General features: G+C 39.5%; 2 protein-coding genes across 5 annotated transcripts; both read left to right on the top strand.

Annotated features, from left to right (window-relative positions):
• Positions 1 to 1767: 1767 nt before the first annotated feature.
• ralbp1 (ralA binding protein 1) lies at positions 1768 to 10518 on the top strand. 4 transcript variants are annotated; one of them, XM_029525706.1, is made up of 10 exons: positions 1768 to 1824; positions 3655 to 3960; positions 4742 to 5173; positions 5310 to 5659; positions 6251 to 6412; positions 7009 to 7140; positions 7807 to 7917; positions 8077 to 8198; positions 8310 to 8430; positions 8779 to 9078. In XM_029525706.1, the coding sequence occupies exons 2-10, from the start codon at positions 3711 to 3713 to the stop codon at positions 9076 to 9078; spliced, it is 1980 nt and encodes a 659-aa protein (XP_029381566.1). In that variant the 5' UTR covers positions 1768 to 1824; positions 3655 to 3710. The 4 variants fall into 4 exon arrangements, with proteins under 4 accessions (XP_029381566.1, XP_029381567.1, XP_029381568.1 ...); XM_029525707.1 differs by lacking the exon at positions 1768 to 1824 and adding an exon at positions 1841 to 2483; XM_029525708.1 differs by lacking the exon at positions 1768 to 1824 and having other exon boundaries at positions 3711 to 3960; positions 8779 to 10518.
• Positions 10519 to 11419: 901 nt separating this feature from the next.
• Positions 11420 to 18490, top strand: rab31 (RAB31, member RAS oncogene family). The gene is made up of 7 exons (XM_029524649.1): positions 11420 to 11628; positions 12774 to 12853; positions 13114 to 13195; positions 14160 to 14231; positions 14696 to 14802; positions 15345 to 15454; positions 16318 to 18490. The coding sequence occupies exons 1-7, from the start codon at positions 11593 to 11595 to the stop codon at positions 16413 to 16415; spliced, it is 585 nt and encodes a 194-aa protein (XP_029380509.1). The 5' UTR covers positions 11420 to 11592; the 3' UTR covers positions 16416 to 18490.
• The last annotated feature ends 506 nt before the right edge of the window (positions 18491 to 18996 follow it).

Below are 18996 nucleotides of genomic sequence, written 5' to 3'. Positions count from 1 at the left end.
TTAAAATAAATGTGTAAAACGGCACAGCTTGAGAGGAATAGTAAATGTTAGTCTTCTCCGTTGCCTGTCTCCTGCTCTAATCTTAGCCTAGTGTTGCATGGCTCAGGAAAGGCATCATTTCCTGGGGAAACAAAGTTGTTATTATACCATTCTGGTCCACAGGTGTTCTAGAGCTCACTGACCATCTCATGCAAGCGGACGGGAAAGGGAACGTTTGCTGATGCCAATCTCTCACCACCACACACACAAACGCTCTTTGTTGTGCCAGTGCATTTTCAAAAGGCAGCGGGCGCCCTATCACTGATTCTGTTCCCAATTGGCATGCACCAGCCGTTTGCACCGACTAATGTACCAGACACACAATGAGACCTTGTTTGCCTTTTTTTTTTTTTTTTTTCATGATATTGAGTCTTGACCTCATTTTGCTACTGCAGCTGTAGGTTTGGAGCAGACATGTATTCATGTTCTCTTTTTTTTTTTTTTTTATTATGATCATGCATGCAATAACGCAAACAGCACTTTACAAACAAAAGTCCTGTATAGTAGGAATCCTGACATAAGCCACACAAGAGAAATTATATTTTTGGCAAAATACTCTGAACATCATAAATGCCTGTTGTCATGTAACTGTTATTTAATTTTCTTTGCCATTATTAGATTGTAAATACTGGCACACTATTCAAGATGGATCTGGGACCTCCATCTACAGTATTTTATATCCTTTCACTTTCTTTAAAATCAGAATATAACTGGACTGTCGCCGTAAATGAAGCTATATTTTGCAAAAAAAAAATGGAAACACTGAGGTATCTTACACAAGGAAAGCACTAAAGTGAATGTGCTTGTGCCGGTCCTGCAGAGGACTGATGTGTTTCCGATGACCAGCAGGCCTCCGGGTCCGACCACAGCGTTTGGGAAAGTACACATGACGCAGAATAACAAGCGGTTTCAACAAATTTAGATTATAGTCGCTTTTCAAAACATGGTTTGACAGCCTCTCGTGTCCACAGACTTGTATAACAGGCAACTCGTTGTGGTTACCACAACCTAAACATCCCTCATTAATTCCAGGCCGTCCTTGGCCCACAATTTAACACAGATTGTACTTTTGCGGCGACAAGTGATGCGTCGTTCGTGAACGAGTCGCTCATTTCGAACGGATCTTTTGTATGACTGGATGAACGAGTCATCACAGTGAGTGATTCGTTCTTTCTTTTTCTTTTTTTTCTTCCATCGTCCACGCATGCGCGCCACAGGCTCAGGTCTCTTCGGGTGTTTCGTTCATCATTCATGTGGCTACCAAAGCTGTCCCTGGTCTCTGGTCTAGTCCCTAGGGGGTCTGGTTTACTTCCCAACATGACAGACACACAGCTCGTTTTTGTACAGATTAAACGATGAAAGGTTTACAAACACAAAACAGGCTCAGCAGTGGGGAACTATACTGAAATGCATGTCGATATTTGCGGCACATGAGATATTGTGCTACAACAGCTGGTTGATATCCACACAGCTCCACTTTGGAGGATCAGGAAAGAGGCAGAAAACTGGAGTTTGAATTTCTGGTTTGTTTGTTTTTTTTTTTGGCTTCCTATCCAGCAGGAGTCAGTCACAAATCACATATTATATCGAAACAATAAACACAGTCTCAAACTCCTTGGAGGTCTGTGGAGGGTTAGGGTTAGGGCTACCGAGCGAAAGCTGGAATACACTGGCCGACTACATTACCCAGTGGGCACTTGTGCTGGTGCGCAAGCGCAGTTGGGTTTATTTGTATCCAAGCAGCCGGAAGTTCCAGTCGGAATTGGCCGAACGGGACAGTGCAGGGTAAAGTTTCTCTCTTGTGTTTTGCCTGTTCAGCGACAGTACAGTTGTTGGAAATAGACAGAGAACAGAGTTTAGCACCAGTGACTTGCTGTGTATATCATGTCGGTCCCGTTTGGATGACACAGCGGCTTCAATCGGAACAGATGCGCTGGCTAGTCAGCTAGCTGCTAAGCTAAGGCGAAGTAACGTTAGCATATGGGCCCCTCCATTCACAGGGCAGCTGCTGCTTATTGGCAGATTTTACTGATAATTTGCTTTAATTCAGAGGTGTGAAAACTAACCCGGGTAGTTAAAAGGCAGCTCGATTGAATGTGGCTGGTTGAACTTGGTTAATATTCCTCTGAGAACTGGACAGAGCAAGAAAAGCCTGAAGATAATCTGCTCAGAGCGAAGGAAGATTAAGATATGAGACCAGAAAGAGACTTTAGTGGTCGTTTCATATTCACAGTTCAGTAACTGCAGCCTCAGTGAATGTGTTGCTGTCATCACTTCTGTCTTTTTAGCACTCAGGATTTTCCTTTTCTTTCTTCTTTCTTAGTTTGTGTGTGTGTGTGTGTTTTGGACCACTTCGACTTGTGTGTTGTTTCTGTTATCAGTATGTGAAGGGAGATTCTCCAGCTCGCTGTCAGTTTGGGAAATAATTACACTAAACAGAAAGGGTAAGTGATAGGATGATACCTTTTAACTTCATCAGGCCCAATGAGTGCAAATGATAATTCACTTCCTAAAACGGTAACAAATTAAAAGCTGGGGAGTTCCTTTTTTTTTAATTTAAATATAACAGAATGAAATAAACTGCATCAACAAAGTATCACAGACTCCAAAATACAGATGAATTCAAAAAGACAATATTTAGACTTCACACTAATAGATCCCCATTATTAACCATGATCAACCAGCATATATTTCCTTTGCAGGTGTGATGGATCCTTGGACCCTCTCCAGGGCACAAAACATTTCTTATTGACTTGGGAGGATTCAATGAAAATTCAAATTAAAAGCTAATTAATAACATGGTATAGGGAGAAGATATTAAATTTGTGCTGGGATACATGTCTTTTTTTATGGAATAGTTTATTAGATCAGATTTAACCATCAATGTATTTAAATATTTTTTCAAATACATTTTTGCTTTTTATTTGCACATTCTTCATATTTCGATATTTTATTTTTCTGCAGCTTTATTATGTACAGTTTGGTTAACCATAAACTCTATGTGGACATCAAGGCACATCTCAAGGAAATCAAGAGAAAGAGAAAAGGAGAAATGAAAGAGAGAAAAGACCTCAAAATTTGAATTTACATTAAATATTTCATGCTCCTGATTTATGAAATGATTCTTGGAATGTCAAGCTCACAGAGAGACCAAATATTTACTTAGCCAAAATAAGCAGGGCATTTTCCATCATAGTTACCATAGTTGGCAACATGAGCTGCAGCTTTGCTTTTGCTGACTGGATGTCAGAAGTAGGACATAGAAGATGAGATTGTTCATATGACAGAGCCCCATCTGGTGGGGGGACTTTACTGCTGCAGTTGATCATTTTATGCAGTCATTAGGAGGAATTATAAATTAGATCATTTCAACGTTGTTCAAAGCAAAGTTCAACTTTAAAACATGGACCCAGGATTTAAATAATTCGTATCAGGAATGATCTAGGTAAAATTATTGCCATAGTACAAAATATGTTAGTAGATTGCTGTGTAGTAGTAATTTAAAGAATGATTATAAAGGAAAATGGTGGGGCAGAAATAATGTGAAACCTGGTTCACATTACTTTGAGATGCCCAAAGAGCTCTGGTTTGTTATCATGTTTCTGATCACGGTAGGTGTGATGGAGAGGTGATGTGTCCACAGCCAGAGGAGTGATAAGGCCAGAGAAGCCATGACTGAGTGCTTCCTGCCGCCCAGCAGCAGCCCTGCTGAGCAGCGCAGAGCTGAACACCCAGGGAGTGTAGCCCGCACCCCCAGCTCAGAGGAGATCAGCCCCACCAAGTTCCCTGGGCTGTACCGCACCGGCGAACCGTCACCACCTCATGATGGACATCATCACGAAGCACCCGATGCCTATGTCTCAGATGATGACAAAGAGCACAGCAAGAAGAAGAACAAGTTCAAGAAGAAGGAGAAAAGGAGTAAGTGATTATCTTGTCATTTCACCTTGACAGATTTGTTTAATTTTGATTGTGAAATGATAAAAAAAAGTGAACTGGACTGGAAGGCTCTGGATAAAAACCACCCCCCCCCCCCCCAAAAAAAAAAAAAAAAAAAAAAGTGAAGTGAAGGTGACTCATCTTCCACAACTGTTCAAAACTTGCTTGAAATATTGAGTTTTTTTCTGGTAAACTTGCATATTTGGCCTTTATGTAAGAAAGGCAGTGATATTAAGAGCAACATTGTGTTCCAGGGAACTAAATACTGTTGTAATGTTGCTATCAGAGCCTTCGTCAACTTTGTATCAGGATTTTTCCGTGATTGTATTTAGTTCCCAGCCCAGAGTGGGACAGAGGAAGCGATGAACATTTTCAGGGCACACCCAGAGCTGTGTATAGGTGTGTCTCAGACAGCAGTGTGATATACAGTGCCTACTCTCAGGAAACCCAGAATAGAGTAACAAAAAGTGAAGAGGCAATTTGACACTATCCTTTAGCTGTTTGCTCTGAGGAAAAATGTTCGAATCAAGCTGATTCTGGAGAGGAGAGGCGTAAGGTGCAGTGGGAGCTATGCTAAATCGGTGGTTGACCTCTTTTCAAAGTCCCCATTCTCCCCCTCCTTTCTTATCTTCTCTCTCACACATCTCTCTTCCTCTTACTTTTTCATTGCCATCATAGTTCTTTTGTAAGAGCGGGATAGGAAAACAGGGGTGTTTCTCTCAGATCTAACTCTATTTCTGTCTCTTCTTTCTTTACTTCACAGCGGAAGGCTATGCTGCCTTCCAGGAGGACAGTTCAGCAGATGAAGCTGAGAGCCCATCCAAGATGAAGCGCTCCAAAGGAATCCATGTGTTCAAGAAGCCCAGCTTCTCCAAGAAAAAGGAAAAGGACTTCAAGGTGAAGGAGAAGGGCCCCAAGGAGGACAAGGCCAAGGATAAGAAATCGAAAGACTTAACAGCCGCAGATGTAGTGAAACAGTGGAAAGAGAAGAAGAAGAAGAAGAAACCAACCACAGAGGCAGAACCTGTCCCAGTGGAGGTCCCCACCTTCAGGCCAATCTTTGGAGCTCCTCTGGCTGAGGCTGTCAAGAGGACAGCTCTGTATGACGGCATTCAGCTGCCTGCCATCTTCAGAGAGTGTGTCGACTACATTGAAAATTATGGGATGAAGTGTGAGGGCATCTACCGAGTCTCAGGTAAAGACACTTTGGCATGTTGGTGATATCTTTTTAACTTATAAATTTTTTTTAATGCCGAAAAAAGCTAGGGAATATGCAGAAAGTGAGAAACAAGGTCAAATCATTTAATGATCTGTGTGTGTGTCCAATCAAGGCATGAAGTCCAAGGTTGATGAACTTAAAGCAGCATACGACCGTGAGGAATGCCCCTGTCTTGAAGAGTACGACCCCCACACGGTGGCCAGTCTACTGAAGCAGTACCTCCGCGAGCTGCCAGAGAACGTGCTGGGCCGAGATCTGGCCCAGCGCTTCGAGGACGCCTGTGGCCGGCAGGTAGAGGCCGAGAAGGTGACTGAGTTCCAGAGGCTGTTGTCCGAGGTGCCGCCAGACAGCCGACTTCTTCTCTCCTGGCTCATCACACACATGGACCACGTCATCGCCAGGGAAGCCGACACCAAGATGAACATTCAGAATATATCCATCGTCCTCAACCCAACCATACAGGTCAGAGAGTGAGGGTGGATAAAGTGCAGTAAATGGAAATTGAAGATTAATTGAATAAGATAAAAATTAAAAAAGCAGGAAATGGAAAAAAAAGATGATGAAATGCTGCGCAGAAAACAGTAACTACACAGGCAAAATAAACATCAAATACAGAAATGGGAATTTGGCTCAGGCTCCACTGTACCTAAAAGATAAGAAACCTCCCCTCAGCAGCAAACCAACTGAGCTTTTATTGGATCAAACTGTCAGCTCATCTCAGAAACCCTGGCCCATTTTAGTGAAGCTAATTTATTCCCACAGGGTACAGTCTCAGTGGCTGCTCCACTTACTGTGAACCAACAGCAGCAGGAGCCACAATACTGCAAAATAAACAATTCTTTCAATTAGTGAGTGGAGAGCAGAGTTTGTTGAATCAGGATAAATAAAGAGGGAAGAATTTATTATGTTGAGAAATTGGTGCAGAGACAATTCACATGACTATCTGGCACACTTAACACAAAGACTTCCTCCTGTGAACTGCCAGGCTTGGTGTAGTTTATGACTTGCTTTCTCGCCGTTGTGCGCTCACCGATTTGTTTGCCTTGTGTTTAGATTGGGAACCGGGTTCTTTACATGTTCTTCACACATGTGAGGGAGCTGTTTGGTGAAGTGCCGCTGAAGCCTGTTGTGCGACCGCTCCGCTGGTCCAACATGGCAACAATGCCGGCGCTGCCTGAGACCCCGGAGAGCATCAAAGAGGAGATCCGGCGACAGGTGGGCTCGGTCCTGATGCAGACAGAAAGGTGTAATTTGGCATTTTGAAGGAAAAAAATCTCTTTATGAAGCCTTTGGTAAAAACAACATACATTTACTGGACATCTTCAGAGAAATGTGAAAGATTTGAGTCATCAATACATTGATGTCTCTTGAGTAAGCAGATAGTGAAGCGTTATCACTTTAAACTGGGATTATGGTTTTACATGGTAGAATCATAGTAATGCAACAGGAATTTAGCAAAGCAAGCTCTTACTGTTTACAGTAAATTGTCTTGTCAGCAGTACAACTCTTTATCTTTGCCTGAGTTTGATAGTGTGGCATAACTTGATATTTTGTGACCATGTGTTCCTGAAGTTCATATTGTTTAGTTTATATGCCAGCACACTGCAGTTTAAACAGACATAAATAAACATTTATCTCACCCCAGGCAAACTTTCAGAACTGAGCTTTACCCTTTTTGTTGGGGGGAAAAAAAAACACACGTAAATTCTGATTAAGGAATTCAAATGCATTTGACTTTGGCGTGAATTCAAGTTGTTTTGTATAGTGTCAACTAAACTGCAGTCTGTAACATAATTATGTGTGTGTTTTAGGAGTTCCTGTTGAACTGCCTGCACAGGGACCTGCAGGCGGGAGTGAAGGACCTATCCAAAGAAGAACGACTCTGGGAGGTTCAGCGAATCCTGACCGCCCTTAAACGCAAACTGAGGGAGGCCAAACGTCAAGTAGGTGTTTGAATATTTGAATAGTACCTGTGTGCATCTCTATGCTCTGTTCACAACTGGCATCAACATCTATCTTGGGCGATCTGATCACATGTGACAGCTCAAAATATCGACAGGAATGTGTCCAAGATATGTGGCCACATTGTTTTAGCAGTGTGAATATAAATAATAATGAATCCAAAACATGTTTAGTATGTCACACAAGTGAAACCTTATTTCATTATCAAGCTGTGTGTTCATTCACACAAACCCTTTCTGTCTCAGTGTCTGTGTGTCTGGATCTGACATACAGAAGAATGTTGACATCAGATCTGTGTCTCACTGGCTAAGATTAACAATGCATAAAAATCAGGCAGGTGAGATTTGATCACGTGATCGCTTGAGATGCATTTTAAAACGAGGTGCTCCTAGAGCTGCCCTCTTATGATCAGATCCCTTATGATATAGGTTATTGCCTGCATTTCTAAACGGGCCCTGTGTTTCTGTCAGCAACAGACTGCAACTTTGTTTTAGTGAACTTGACATAATGCTGAGTTATCTAACTGCTCAAGTCTGTACAAAGATTAACTGAGTTTTATTGTTTGATTATTTATATTAGGGGGAAAAAACAACTGCATGACCCTGATGTGTTTCCTTTTTTTGTACATTTCCTCTGTTGGCCTTTAGGAGTGTGAGAGTAAGATAGCCCAAGAGATAGCAAGTCTGTCAAAGGAAGATGTTTCAAAGGAGGAAATGACTGAGAATGAGGAAGAAGTTATCAACCTCCTGCTAGCACAGGTTAGTAATTCAAATAAACACCATATTACAATATTACATATGCTCAGAAAATCTAAGGAAAACTGAAATAAATACCTAAAATGCTCTTAAAGTTAAAAACAACAACATCCCATGCCAGTCTGAGGTGAAGTAATTTAGTGATTTGTGTCCCATAATCAGGAAAACGAGATCCTGACAGAGCAGGAGGAGCTGATCTCTCTTGAACAGGTGCTGCGAAGACAAATAGCCACTGAGAAAGAAGAAATTGAGAGACTGCGAGCAGAGATCGCTGACATACAGAGGTAAGAGAGGAGTGAGAACATTTTGAGCATTAAATATGTGGTAATACATTGCACAAAAATCATGTCATGCCTTTACATTCCAAGTCTTTAATCCAGCAATATTTTCTACAGTCGGCAGCAGGGTCGTAGTGAGACAGAAGAATATTCATCAGACAGTGAAAGCGAGAGTGAAGATGAGGAAGAGCTGCAGATGATTTTAGAGGATCTGCAAAAGCAAAATGAGGAACTGGAGGTGAGAAACACACTCACAATTACTGGCCATTAAGTATATTTGAAGGTACAAATATAGGATAAAATAGTTCACTCATTCCTGTAAATCTAATTAAAGCAATGAAGCTTGATGCTGAACTTAACAGTTGTCAACGCTAATGTTGACCATGGACCATTAGCAAAACTTATAGATTGGTCCTTTAAAACATAACTAAGATATTGAGCTGTTCCAATGTTCCTTTAAAAAAAAAACTATTGCAAACTTTTAACTGCAGACTTTTGAGGACACTCCCTTTTTTGGGCTCTGTATATTCTTTTTTCAGTATTACTTAAGTTTCTTAAGCACTGTCTGTATTTCGCTGACCTGTAGAACAAAAACACCCACCTGAACCAAGCCATCCATGAGGAGCAGGAAGCTATATTGGAGCTTCGCGTCCAGCTTCGCCTCCTACAGAGCCACAAACTGCAGCAGGAAATGACTGTCCAGCCGCCAGCTGAGCAGGTCACGCCCGCACAGCCGAGCCCCGAGGCTCGCAGTGACGAGCAGACCAAACGCTCCGTCACCACTGCGGCCACTGTCACGGATGCAGCTGCCTCGACCAACGGAAAGGTAGCTAAAGATCCCTCAAAGCCGTCGCCAAGCAAAGACAGGAGAGATACCAACATGTAAGAGGTCAAGGTTGTGTTTGGCCGATGGACGTCTTTGCTGCTGGCCACTTGTTATGCAGTGTCACTTGTTATCCACTGGAGGTTTCAACCTGCTGGATCTGTGAATTTATTAGTGATTGTGTCCTCCATGTGGCAGCCATAAAAAAAAAAAAAATCTCTTACCTCTTTGGCTTTCTGACTCTGTCAGCACAAATCAACTACATTGTTTTCATTTTCCTCATAAAAACACCAACACAAAAGAACCAGAAAGCTGGAGGAGACAACTGGCTGAGCAATGAAGGGGAACCCCTATCTTCAAGTCCACAGTGCCAAGTCTGTATGAAGGAAAGGGTATTGAAGAAAGAATTAGGTTCTAAAAAATAATTTTTTACTGCTAAGACCTGAAGAAATGATTTCTACACGTACTCTCATTCCCTGCAATTCATTTTGTCCCTCAGCCCAATGCAAAATTAGGACAGAGACTACTGTGCCATACTTTAGGATTACAGACTCGACAAGTTACCCCACTTAAACTAAAATCTCTTTGAAAATGAAGAATTTATGATTGGTCTAGCTATATATTATATATTTAAGTCATATCTTGAAGAATACAAATGCTATTGCTACTATTCAAGAAATACATTGATTTTAAATCATAGCTATTCAGTAATATATGAACATGTGTAAACATATATATTTTAGATTTTTTCTTTTCTTTGAACAGCGGTGGTGTTGTACGTCACTGCTGACCTATGGATGAAAACATGAATGGCAAACAAATGTTCAGAAAAAAAATATATTCGTCACTGCAAAACAACTGGAGGCAGTTTCCTCTGTTGTGCAATCATCTTCTCTGTCTCTGCCTCTCTTGCACAAACAAGGAAACATGGGGAAGGATATTTCTCTTGTGGCATAACAAATCTCTGGTGATTGCTTTTGTGTCTGGAGGGAGTGCGTAGACACAAGGACGGTTTATTTAGATTTATTGTATATTTGATTTTTCATTTTTCTTTCTTTTTTAACGCAATGTGTGGATTCATTTTTAATGGGATCAGCCAGAAGTAAGTGAACGCAACATTATTCAATCATTTCAATTCATTACTGATCCATGACTGTTGCTAAGTACAGTCAGTAGCATGGCCTGACTTAGTTACTGTGTCTGTATATTATTGTACAATTGCAACCATACTGTATTTTCAGCTCATGTTTTGTTTTTGTTTTTTTTCTATTAATGATCTGTACGAACTATGCTAGCGTGACTGCGTCTGCTTTGGTTATGGGTGAATAGAAGCAATCTCATCTGTACCCATGATTCTCTGTTTATTAATCCTGTGACTGAAACAGATAGATGCTAGGTTGGGCTCAGAAACTTCTCATAAGGTTATTTTTCATATTGTTCTAAGCTTTTGTAGCTTGTTGCGGACAGAATAATGCTGTGAAGAATAAAGTGTCAATCCCAATATTTTCTGACTATCTCTTTTCTTTGACATTTGCCATTTATTTATTTATTTTATATTCGGCTATGGCTGGCTGGAAGTGCAGTCCTAATTTAGTGCTTCTCATTTTCCATTACACATTCTTTGAATACTTTTCCGTCTGGAGGTTTAATGAAGCTGGGAATAAAACCATTTAGGTCCATTTAGGTTAAATGAAATTGTGTATTTGCAGATTTTTTTGCTCAGACTCAGGTCTGCAGTGTTTTATTCAGAAATAATGGAACCACCCGACTTTTTTGTCATTGCTTTAACTGGTTTCCGATTTGGCACTCTGCCGGATCAAGTCGGACAAAAACAGCCAGAACAAGGACGGACATAAATTCATAAGCTTTCAAACTTAAAGCATGCTTTTAATTTAAACAATGACATTATTCACGTTCATATAGACAACATGAACTTTTCACCTTTGTACCTGCAATGATTGATAGAAAGAAAACCATTTTCAGATACCTGACTATTATAACTACATATAACTTCTGCTCAGCTGCAGTTAAATCGATAATTACATCTACAGAAGATTGCAATATAAAATTTAACCACAAAATGTTTTGAGTTGATGAAATGATGAGCAGCCCACGTCATTTGTTTGTTCCGGAGTTGGAGTGTTTTTAGGTAAATACTGAGGTAAAGTATTTGAATACTTTTACATCTGGATGAGTTCAAACTCACTCTGCAAGATTATTACAGCTGATTGATAACAATAATAACAAATGTCACCGATAGATGGCATTTCAATAATCAGTAATGGAGGAAATATTTCGATATTTTTCTTATATATATATATATATATATATATATTTAATCTTTTGTCTTTTTTAAGTGGAGCAGCGCTTTATTTTGAAAGGCGACCCCCGGAAGTGTTGTTCGCCATTAAAGCGGCTGACAGCGGCTGTGGAGAAGATGGTCAGTGTGTCCGTCGGAGGGGCTGGGTCTGTGTTTTCCCCGAGAAGAGGAAAAAAATGACTTTAAAAGCATGACGAGACAAAGACACCGACCGAATCACTGCCATGTAATGATTTAGACAACTGTACCGACTCAACATGGCTATAAGGGAGCTGAAGGTTTGCCTTTTAGGGGTAAGTGTCCGATGTTTTCCTTCATCCATTTTTGGTGAAAGTAGTTTTTTGTTTTTTGCTGAATCGGCTGCAGCAACCAACCGACAACACTTAGAGGAGATCTGTCCTCCTGTTTTCTTTACAACACTCATTTCCCACCACGTTGTTGTTTTTCCCGTTTTCCCCGAAAACTTCCAATACGTATAAATATAAATAAATAACTTATAAAAGCTAGTTAACTGAAAAATGTTGTTTTTTTTTTTTGTTTTTTTTTTTTACTCCCCGTTTGGTGCGATTCAGTCCTCTCTGAAAGCGATTAAATCTGCATTTTTAAGTCGTTTGTCACAGTTTTTTTTTTTGTGTGTGTGTTTGTTTGTTATTTCTTATAACTCTGACAGTTTATCGGCCATGACGTCATCGTCGGAGCCTCCGTTAATTTCCTGCTGCGTCAGCAAATACAGTCTCCGGTTTACCGGGACGGTCCCGGTCTGCAGGACCAAAAGCACGAAACAAAAGAAAGGGAGCTGGGAGCTAGTAAAAGTTAACCAACCTACAGCGGGCCTGACGCGATCTGCTGCTCCTTCACTAAATGCAATCAGTCAGGCATGAGTGGGAAAAGGATTTAAAAAAAAAAAACAAAACAAAAAAAACATACTTATGATTGTTACCAGCTCTTTGAACGACTAAACTCATCTTTATTCATACTAACACCTAAATGCAACAAAGAGAGACGGATCACATCGCACACCGAGTTTATCTTATAGCATTTTACTCCAAAAGAAATATAATTATTTGCAATTTTTTATACACGAAAGTGTATTGAAGTGTATTTTTCTGTCGTATGTGTGTCCTGTGGGAGTTATCTTATGACAAAACCAGTCTAAACTAAACAGGACTTTAAAGATCTCGTTTTTCTTTAGGGAAATAACCTGTTTTGTTATTGATAGATACGTTTATAGTATGTTGTCTTGGACAAAAAAAGTGATAAATAAGTTGCCTATCAACACAATGGTAGCTGCTGGATTCATTGAATTCCAGGACCCTATCTGATGGCGCAGGCATGTGACCACACAGTTGCATAATCAGTCGATTTCAATAGTGAGCACAGACTTTGTTTACATGTGTGATTGGAGCACTATTAATGATGTGTAACCTTCTGTTTTTAGGACACTGGAGTCGGAAAATCTAGTATTGTTTGCCGATTTGTTCAGGATCATTTTGACCACAACATTAGCCCCACAATAGGGTAAGAGCATCTCAGTGCACATCACACAAATGTGTGTTTGTTCAACATGTTCTGAAGTGCCAAAATTACACAATGTTTGATACTAATTCTCACCCTGAGTAACAATCTCCAACAGTCAAATCTTGCCAGACTTAAATGACCATCTTAAATGAACCTTGTTTATATGCTAACCTATGCCTGCAGGGCCAGGTCCTGCTGGTGTAGCTGACTTATTTCCTGTGTCTTTTAAAGTTAAATATATTGTAATATATTCTCCACAGAGCATCATTCCTGACCAAGACTGTGCCATGTGGAAATGAATTACACAAATTTCTGATCTGGGATACAGCCGGACAAGAAAGGGTGAGTGCATCATCAACAGAAATTCCACATGCATTCTTTATGTAGCTTTCATTTTACACATATGATCCTTATCCTTAGTTCATTTTCCATTATATTTTGCATCAGGAAGTGACAATCCCTTCACTGTCAGGGATCCTGATGACATGGAGTTATAATTAGGTGTGAAATGGTGACTCACATCGGGTTCAAAGGTCATGAGTCTGTGATGTCTTCGTGGTGATTCATTTTGAGGAAGAAAGGGTGGAGGGGGTACTTGAGGCTTGCCAGACTTTTGCTTGCAGCATGGAAAAACCTTGTGCAGATATTTCCTGCTCTTGAGCAAAGGTGATACCGTGAAAGTACTGTTGCCAAGGGTGCAGTGTTTATTATCTGTTGGGGACATTTGAAAGAATGTCACTGCAGTTGATAAACAACTGATGATGTTTTTACTGGAAACATGCAAAATAAAGACACTTTGCAGTTTTTGACCACTGGTGGCGCTCTCTGGTGGGCGAACTGTGCAATGGAGACACTGCTAAAAGATTCAAACCTGGTTTTTATGGCTAAATCAACTGACACTATTACCTCTTCAATGTGTAGGCATATCAGCTTGACTGGTCATGAGTCCAAGACTGAAAATTCATGTTGAGTCCAGTTTCCATGTAACAGAATAAAAGTGGGTTTTTTCTTTTCAACACTTCACAGTTAGAAGTGAGGAAGTAACTTTTTTCCCATCAGCCCCTCATCCCTTAAGAATGTATGGGCACATTATACTCACAGTACAGGAAGCTGTGTCAGTATTTCAGGGGTTAACACAAAATCATTACTTCTGTGGAAGTAAAGAGTTAGAAAGGTCATGGAGTATGTTTGAGGTCACTTTTATAATGTATCTTGTGAATACTGCTGTAAGACTTTGCAAAAGAGGTAAAATGTGCTGTGACAAATTGATGTTTTACCTTTTTGAATGTGCTTTGTTTGTTTTTAGTTTCACTCATTAGCTCCCATGTACTACCGAGGATCAGCTGCTGCTGTCATTGTATATGACATAACTAAACTGGTAAGAGTAACACGACTCTCTTCAATCCTCCTCATCTCAGTTAATCTTGGTGACCTGATCTTGGTCAGTGGTTCAAAGCTTCAGAGCCGTTGGCAGAGTCCCAGAAAGCAAAATGAATCATGATCCACTTGTAAAAGTGCTCTTGGGCAATGCCCTTCACTCTGAACTGTATCGGTGGAGTTGCTGACATGCTGAACAACTTCCTGTTGTATTAAATGTTTATCACGGAAGAAGCTTGTCTCACACAAGGAGCTTGATGAAAAATCCAATAACTTTTCCATAAGTCTAGGATACTTTGCTTCCATGACTGCGAAAGCCATTCTTTCCAGGTCAGTTAATGGAAACTTGACAGAAAAAACTCCATCTAATGAAATGAATATGTGACATCATTTGAAGAAAATGTGGGGCATACTCTCATGAAGTACTTATCCTAGAACTGACCCTGATGTATTCTTGTTGGCCAGGACTCTTTCCAGACACTGAAGAAGTGGGTGAAGGAGCTGAAGGAACATGGTCCAGAGGACATTGTTGTAGCCATAGCAGGGAACAAGAATGATTTAGGAGACATCAGGTGGGCTAATTGTCTTTCTTATGACTGTCATAGGTGTGGACCTCTATTGTAATTACTATAACGCTACATTGAAGACATCAGCAAAACAATAAAGGCTCATTCTTCTGAAATACACCATGAAGTCACCAGTAATGGCACAATTGGAAGACACTGATGACAACATTGATCAGCTGAGGTGTAACTGGCTGTAATTTCCTCTGTACATACTCAAAAGTTTATATATATATATATTAAGTTCAGTTTTTTTCTCTACAACATAGTTCTGGTTTATATGATAGAATTTATCAAACGTAATAATTAAACTGTATAGAAATAAAACAGAAAATACAAAAAGGAAAATGTGTGACCAAATAAAAAGGGAACCTTTTCTTTAACCCTTTTTAAGCCCTTTTTAAACACATTAGTAATGTTGTATTATTTTTGTCTTGCCTAACATTTTTTTAACTCTTGACTTGATGAAAACAATTGATGAAATTGTGGATTTTTGACAGAACTGTTAAATGTGGGCTCCACGATAATTTTAGTACCTTTCTGTTTTCCAGGGAAGTTCCTATGAAGGAAGCTAAGGAGTTTGCTGAATCAATTGCAGCTATTTTCATTGAGACTAGTGCCAGGAATGCTGTAAATGTTGAGGAGCTCTTCCAGAAAATCAGTAGGTTTCATGCCTTTATGTTGTTAGTCCGTCATGTGTGCTACTGTAAAGCCCAGCTGACACTGGGCGAGGTCAGGGCAAACCTCGGAGAGGTCACTAGTTAGTCACAGGACAAATGTTTAGACATTCAAAGACAAACCAAGCATTCTGGCTGACAAGTAAATTAAAGTCCCCAACAAAAGTCCATGCAGAAAAGCCCCCAAGCCGCCTGCTCAAGTGCACTGCATATGGAAAGCTCAGTGCTACAATTGGTAATAACTGCATTATATTAATTTTACCTTTAGACATAATGTGGGGCAGACAAGTTTTATTGTATCCACTAATGTTGCAGTTATAAAATTTGTATTTAAGTTGCAGCAGCTTGGAAATGGTTTGAATCATTTTTAGAAAGATTTTGAATTTATTGTGTAATTAAGTGAAGAATAACATAATAAGAAATAAGCAAATAAAAGAGGACAGAAGGAAAACTAAATGAATAATAATCGTTGTGGAGGAGTGCAGGACTAAAAATACAGGCAATGGGCTACACAACAGTCACTTTGACAAACTGTCTGACAACAGAACCTGAATAAGAGATAAATGAAAACAGCAGAAATTAAAATATTATATATGTTAATGCAGGGAGTAAGAGTAGAGAGCAAACAGATACAGTGCTGAAAACTGCTGAAGAATTCAAAGGACACAACAGCATTAGTTGTTTACAGCAGTTTCACTTTACATTGTTCAACCATTTACTAGGCTGTGACTGTTTTGTTCGTTTCATGGATGATTGTAATCGTTACTATGTGCTGCCAAATAATTGGAAATATTAATGTTAAACATGACGAGTACGTTGTAAGTGACCCTGTGCCATGTGTGTTAAGGTAAACAGATTCCTCCCCTGGAACATTCTGAAGTGGACAGCAATGAGTCCTTCAAACTTACCCGGCAGCCAGCTGCGTCCACCAGGAGATGCTGCTAGTACCAACAGTGGCAGATGAGATTCCTTCAGTCAGGACCCGGAACCTCACCAGCACAGCAGATAGTCCACAATGCACACATTGTCTTACTGAAGGGGAAAGACAAAACAGTGGACAGACAGATGACAGCTTGCACATGTGCTCACCTGCAATATGAAGCAAAACCTGCCAACAGCATTGTCTGGGTCAGTGAACGTTCATTTTACTGAATTCTATCAATTTCAAGTTTGATGGGGTTAGGAAGCAGAAAGTCGTCAGTTTGTCCCCCTCAGGTGGTGTTTTGCCTGAATTACATTAAGATTTCCGTCTGCGTGGTGTGACGCAAAAGCTCATTACAGGGGGCAACTTTGTTCCACGACCTAAGGTAATTAAACACAAAGCACAGATAAATAGTAAGTCACCAAGCTGATGTGCTCATTAAAGCTGGATTTTGGTTATAGATGCAGCAACGTTTTCATTGCAAGGGTCAACTGCTCTGTAGATTTGCATTGCACTGTGGCTCTTCAATGGCACACCGTCAATGAACATTTCTTTTTTTTTTTTTTTTATATTCATTTTTATCAAATACATTCTTCCTTCTGGTGTAGTTTTTATGTTCATGTATGTGCCATTATAAAATTTCCTTTAGAATATTTCAATAAGGGTTTGTTAATGTCGAACCTCAGACAAGCATTCTGTTGTATAGCTCAAACACTGCAGCTTTACATTCCACTTTGTCATGTGTTTTCACACACATTTGCTGCACACGGCTTCAACTGTAATGCTGCAGGATGAACATCTTAGAAGAAATTATAATTACAGTATGAGAGTCCCTGTTGAAACACTGTAACCAATACTAGGAATTGTTTACATAGTGATTTGTTTAGGATATTTTCTACATGCTGAAGTGTGTTGTTGAGATTTCACTACAGGGAATGATTGTATACAACTGCCAAACACAAGAAGGTTGTTTCTTCTTTTTTTTCCCCTGAAATGGCGTTAGTTATGTATATTTTACTCTGAACATGTCTACAGCTGTTTAAATTCAGAAAAACTGCATTGTAGAGACTTACCAAACAGAGAATTATTGGAATATCTGAGATGGTCTTAATCCAATCATGTAAAATTAAATTATGAATTTTGTTTGCTGCTGATTATTTGTCAGTAGTACCCTAGCATTTGTAGGTTGAAGACATTGTAAAAATGACCACAATATTAATTATTAGTAATTAAATTTTTTTTAAATCATGACAGTACTTCAGAACTGTCTGATTAAAAACAAACTGAAATATACATGAAATCTAATTTATAACATGCCTTCCAGTGTTAACAGTATTAGATCCACATTGTGGTAATCTAAACAAAAGAAATCATGTTTACATTTGTATTTTGTCAGTTACAAAATGTATTTTCAGACAACTTTGTTTATCATGCAATTAATACTCAGATTTATCACTTGGTACGAATCTCTGTATGGAACATCACACCAAACTCCATTCAAAAATAGTGAATGTGATATGACCAGACTTTGTTCTAAATCCTGAGATTTTCTTCGGTAAATGCGTCACAAATATAATCCAAGAATTCTTTTTTGCTACAGTCAAACTGTGTCAACCACATGACTGCACTCTTCTACCAAGATGGAGGACAGTGATCAACTGAAATTGAATCATTACTTGCCTAGTGAGCCAAATGTACAGCACGGCATATCACATTTAACACAAGATTGAAACTTTAGAAAATACAATTTTTTCCAATGCAATCTGGCCTGACACCACCTCCATCAAAGAGACAATGACATGCTGAGAAAATACATTTTACTAGAGGTACCCAGGTATTGTGTGTCGCCACTCAAGTGCCTTTTTTAAGCGTTTTTAAACAAATGTATGACGTGGCTAAAAGTGCATACTGCTAGAATAATGCATGAATTACACATCTGTACAGACTAACTGTACATATAACAGTCCACTTTGAAACTACCACTTAACTGCAGCAATCCTTATACTGTATGCATTAGTCATGCTTCCCTGTATACTCGGTAGAACAGATTAACTTCTGTATATTATAGCCATGTAATAAAATAGTAATTTTCTCTCTAGTTTTTGTGTCACTTTTTCCCTCTAGAAACAAAATACACGTTTTGAAGAGTGCATCAAACACACCAGAACACTCTTACACGGATAAAATGAGGCCTCTGTTTTTAAACTTTGTATTTTTTGATATAGAAGCCATAAAGATGAACAAGAAAAGAAAGATTGGCACTGAATGCATTTCCATGTTGCCTCTTTGGCACCTCAAGCACCAAAACCCATCGTGAGAAATTGAATTGTTTGATTGTGCAGGAGAAGCCTTTGCCCCAGTCCCTGCAAACTACATTATGTGAAAAAAAAAAAAATTACTTGCTTCTTTCACTTTAATCCAAACAGCCTTCAGTTAGAAATGTTGTTTTCCTTTCAACACATAAGAAACCTCTCTCCTGGATATGTTGTATTACCCCCTACAACCTTGTAACTTTAATGCCAAATTTTGAAATCTTCACATTATTGTTATTTTTGCACATATATGTTTAGAATGACCTTTTGAAAAAATGCAAATAACACCTAC

The sequence above is a fragment of the Echeneis naucrates genome, chromosome 17, assembly GCF_900963305.1.
Source record: "Echeneis naucrates chromosome 17, fEcheNa1.1, whole genome shotgun sequence".
Classification (NCBI taxonomy): Eukaryota; Metazoa; Chordata; class Actinopteri; order Carangiformes; family Echeneidae; genus Echeneis; species Echeneis naucrates.
Note: the sequence above shows the minus strand (reverse complement) of the source record. Positions and strands in the feature narration are given on the sequence as shown.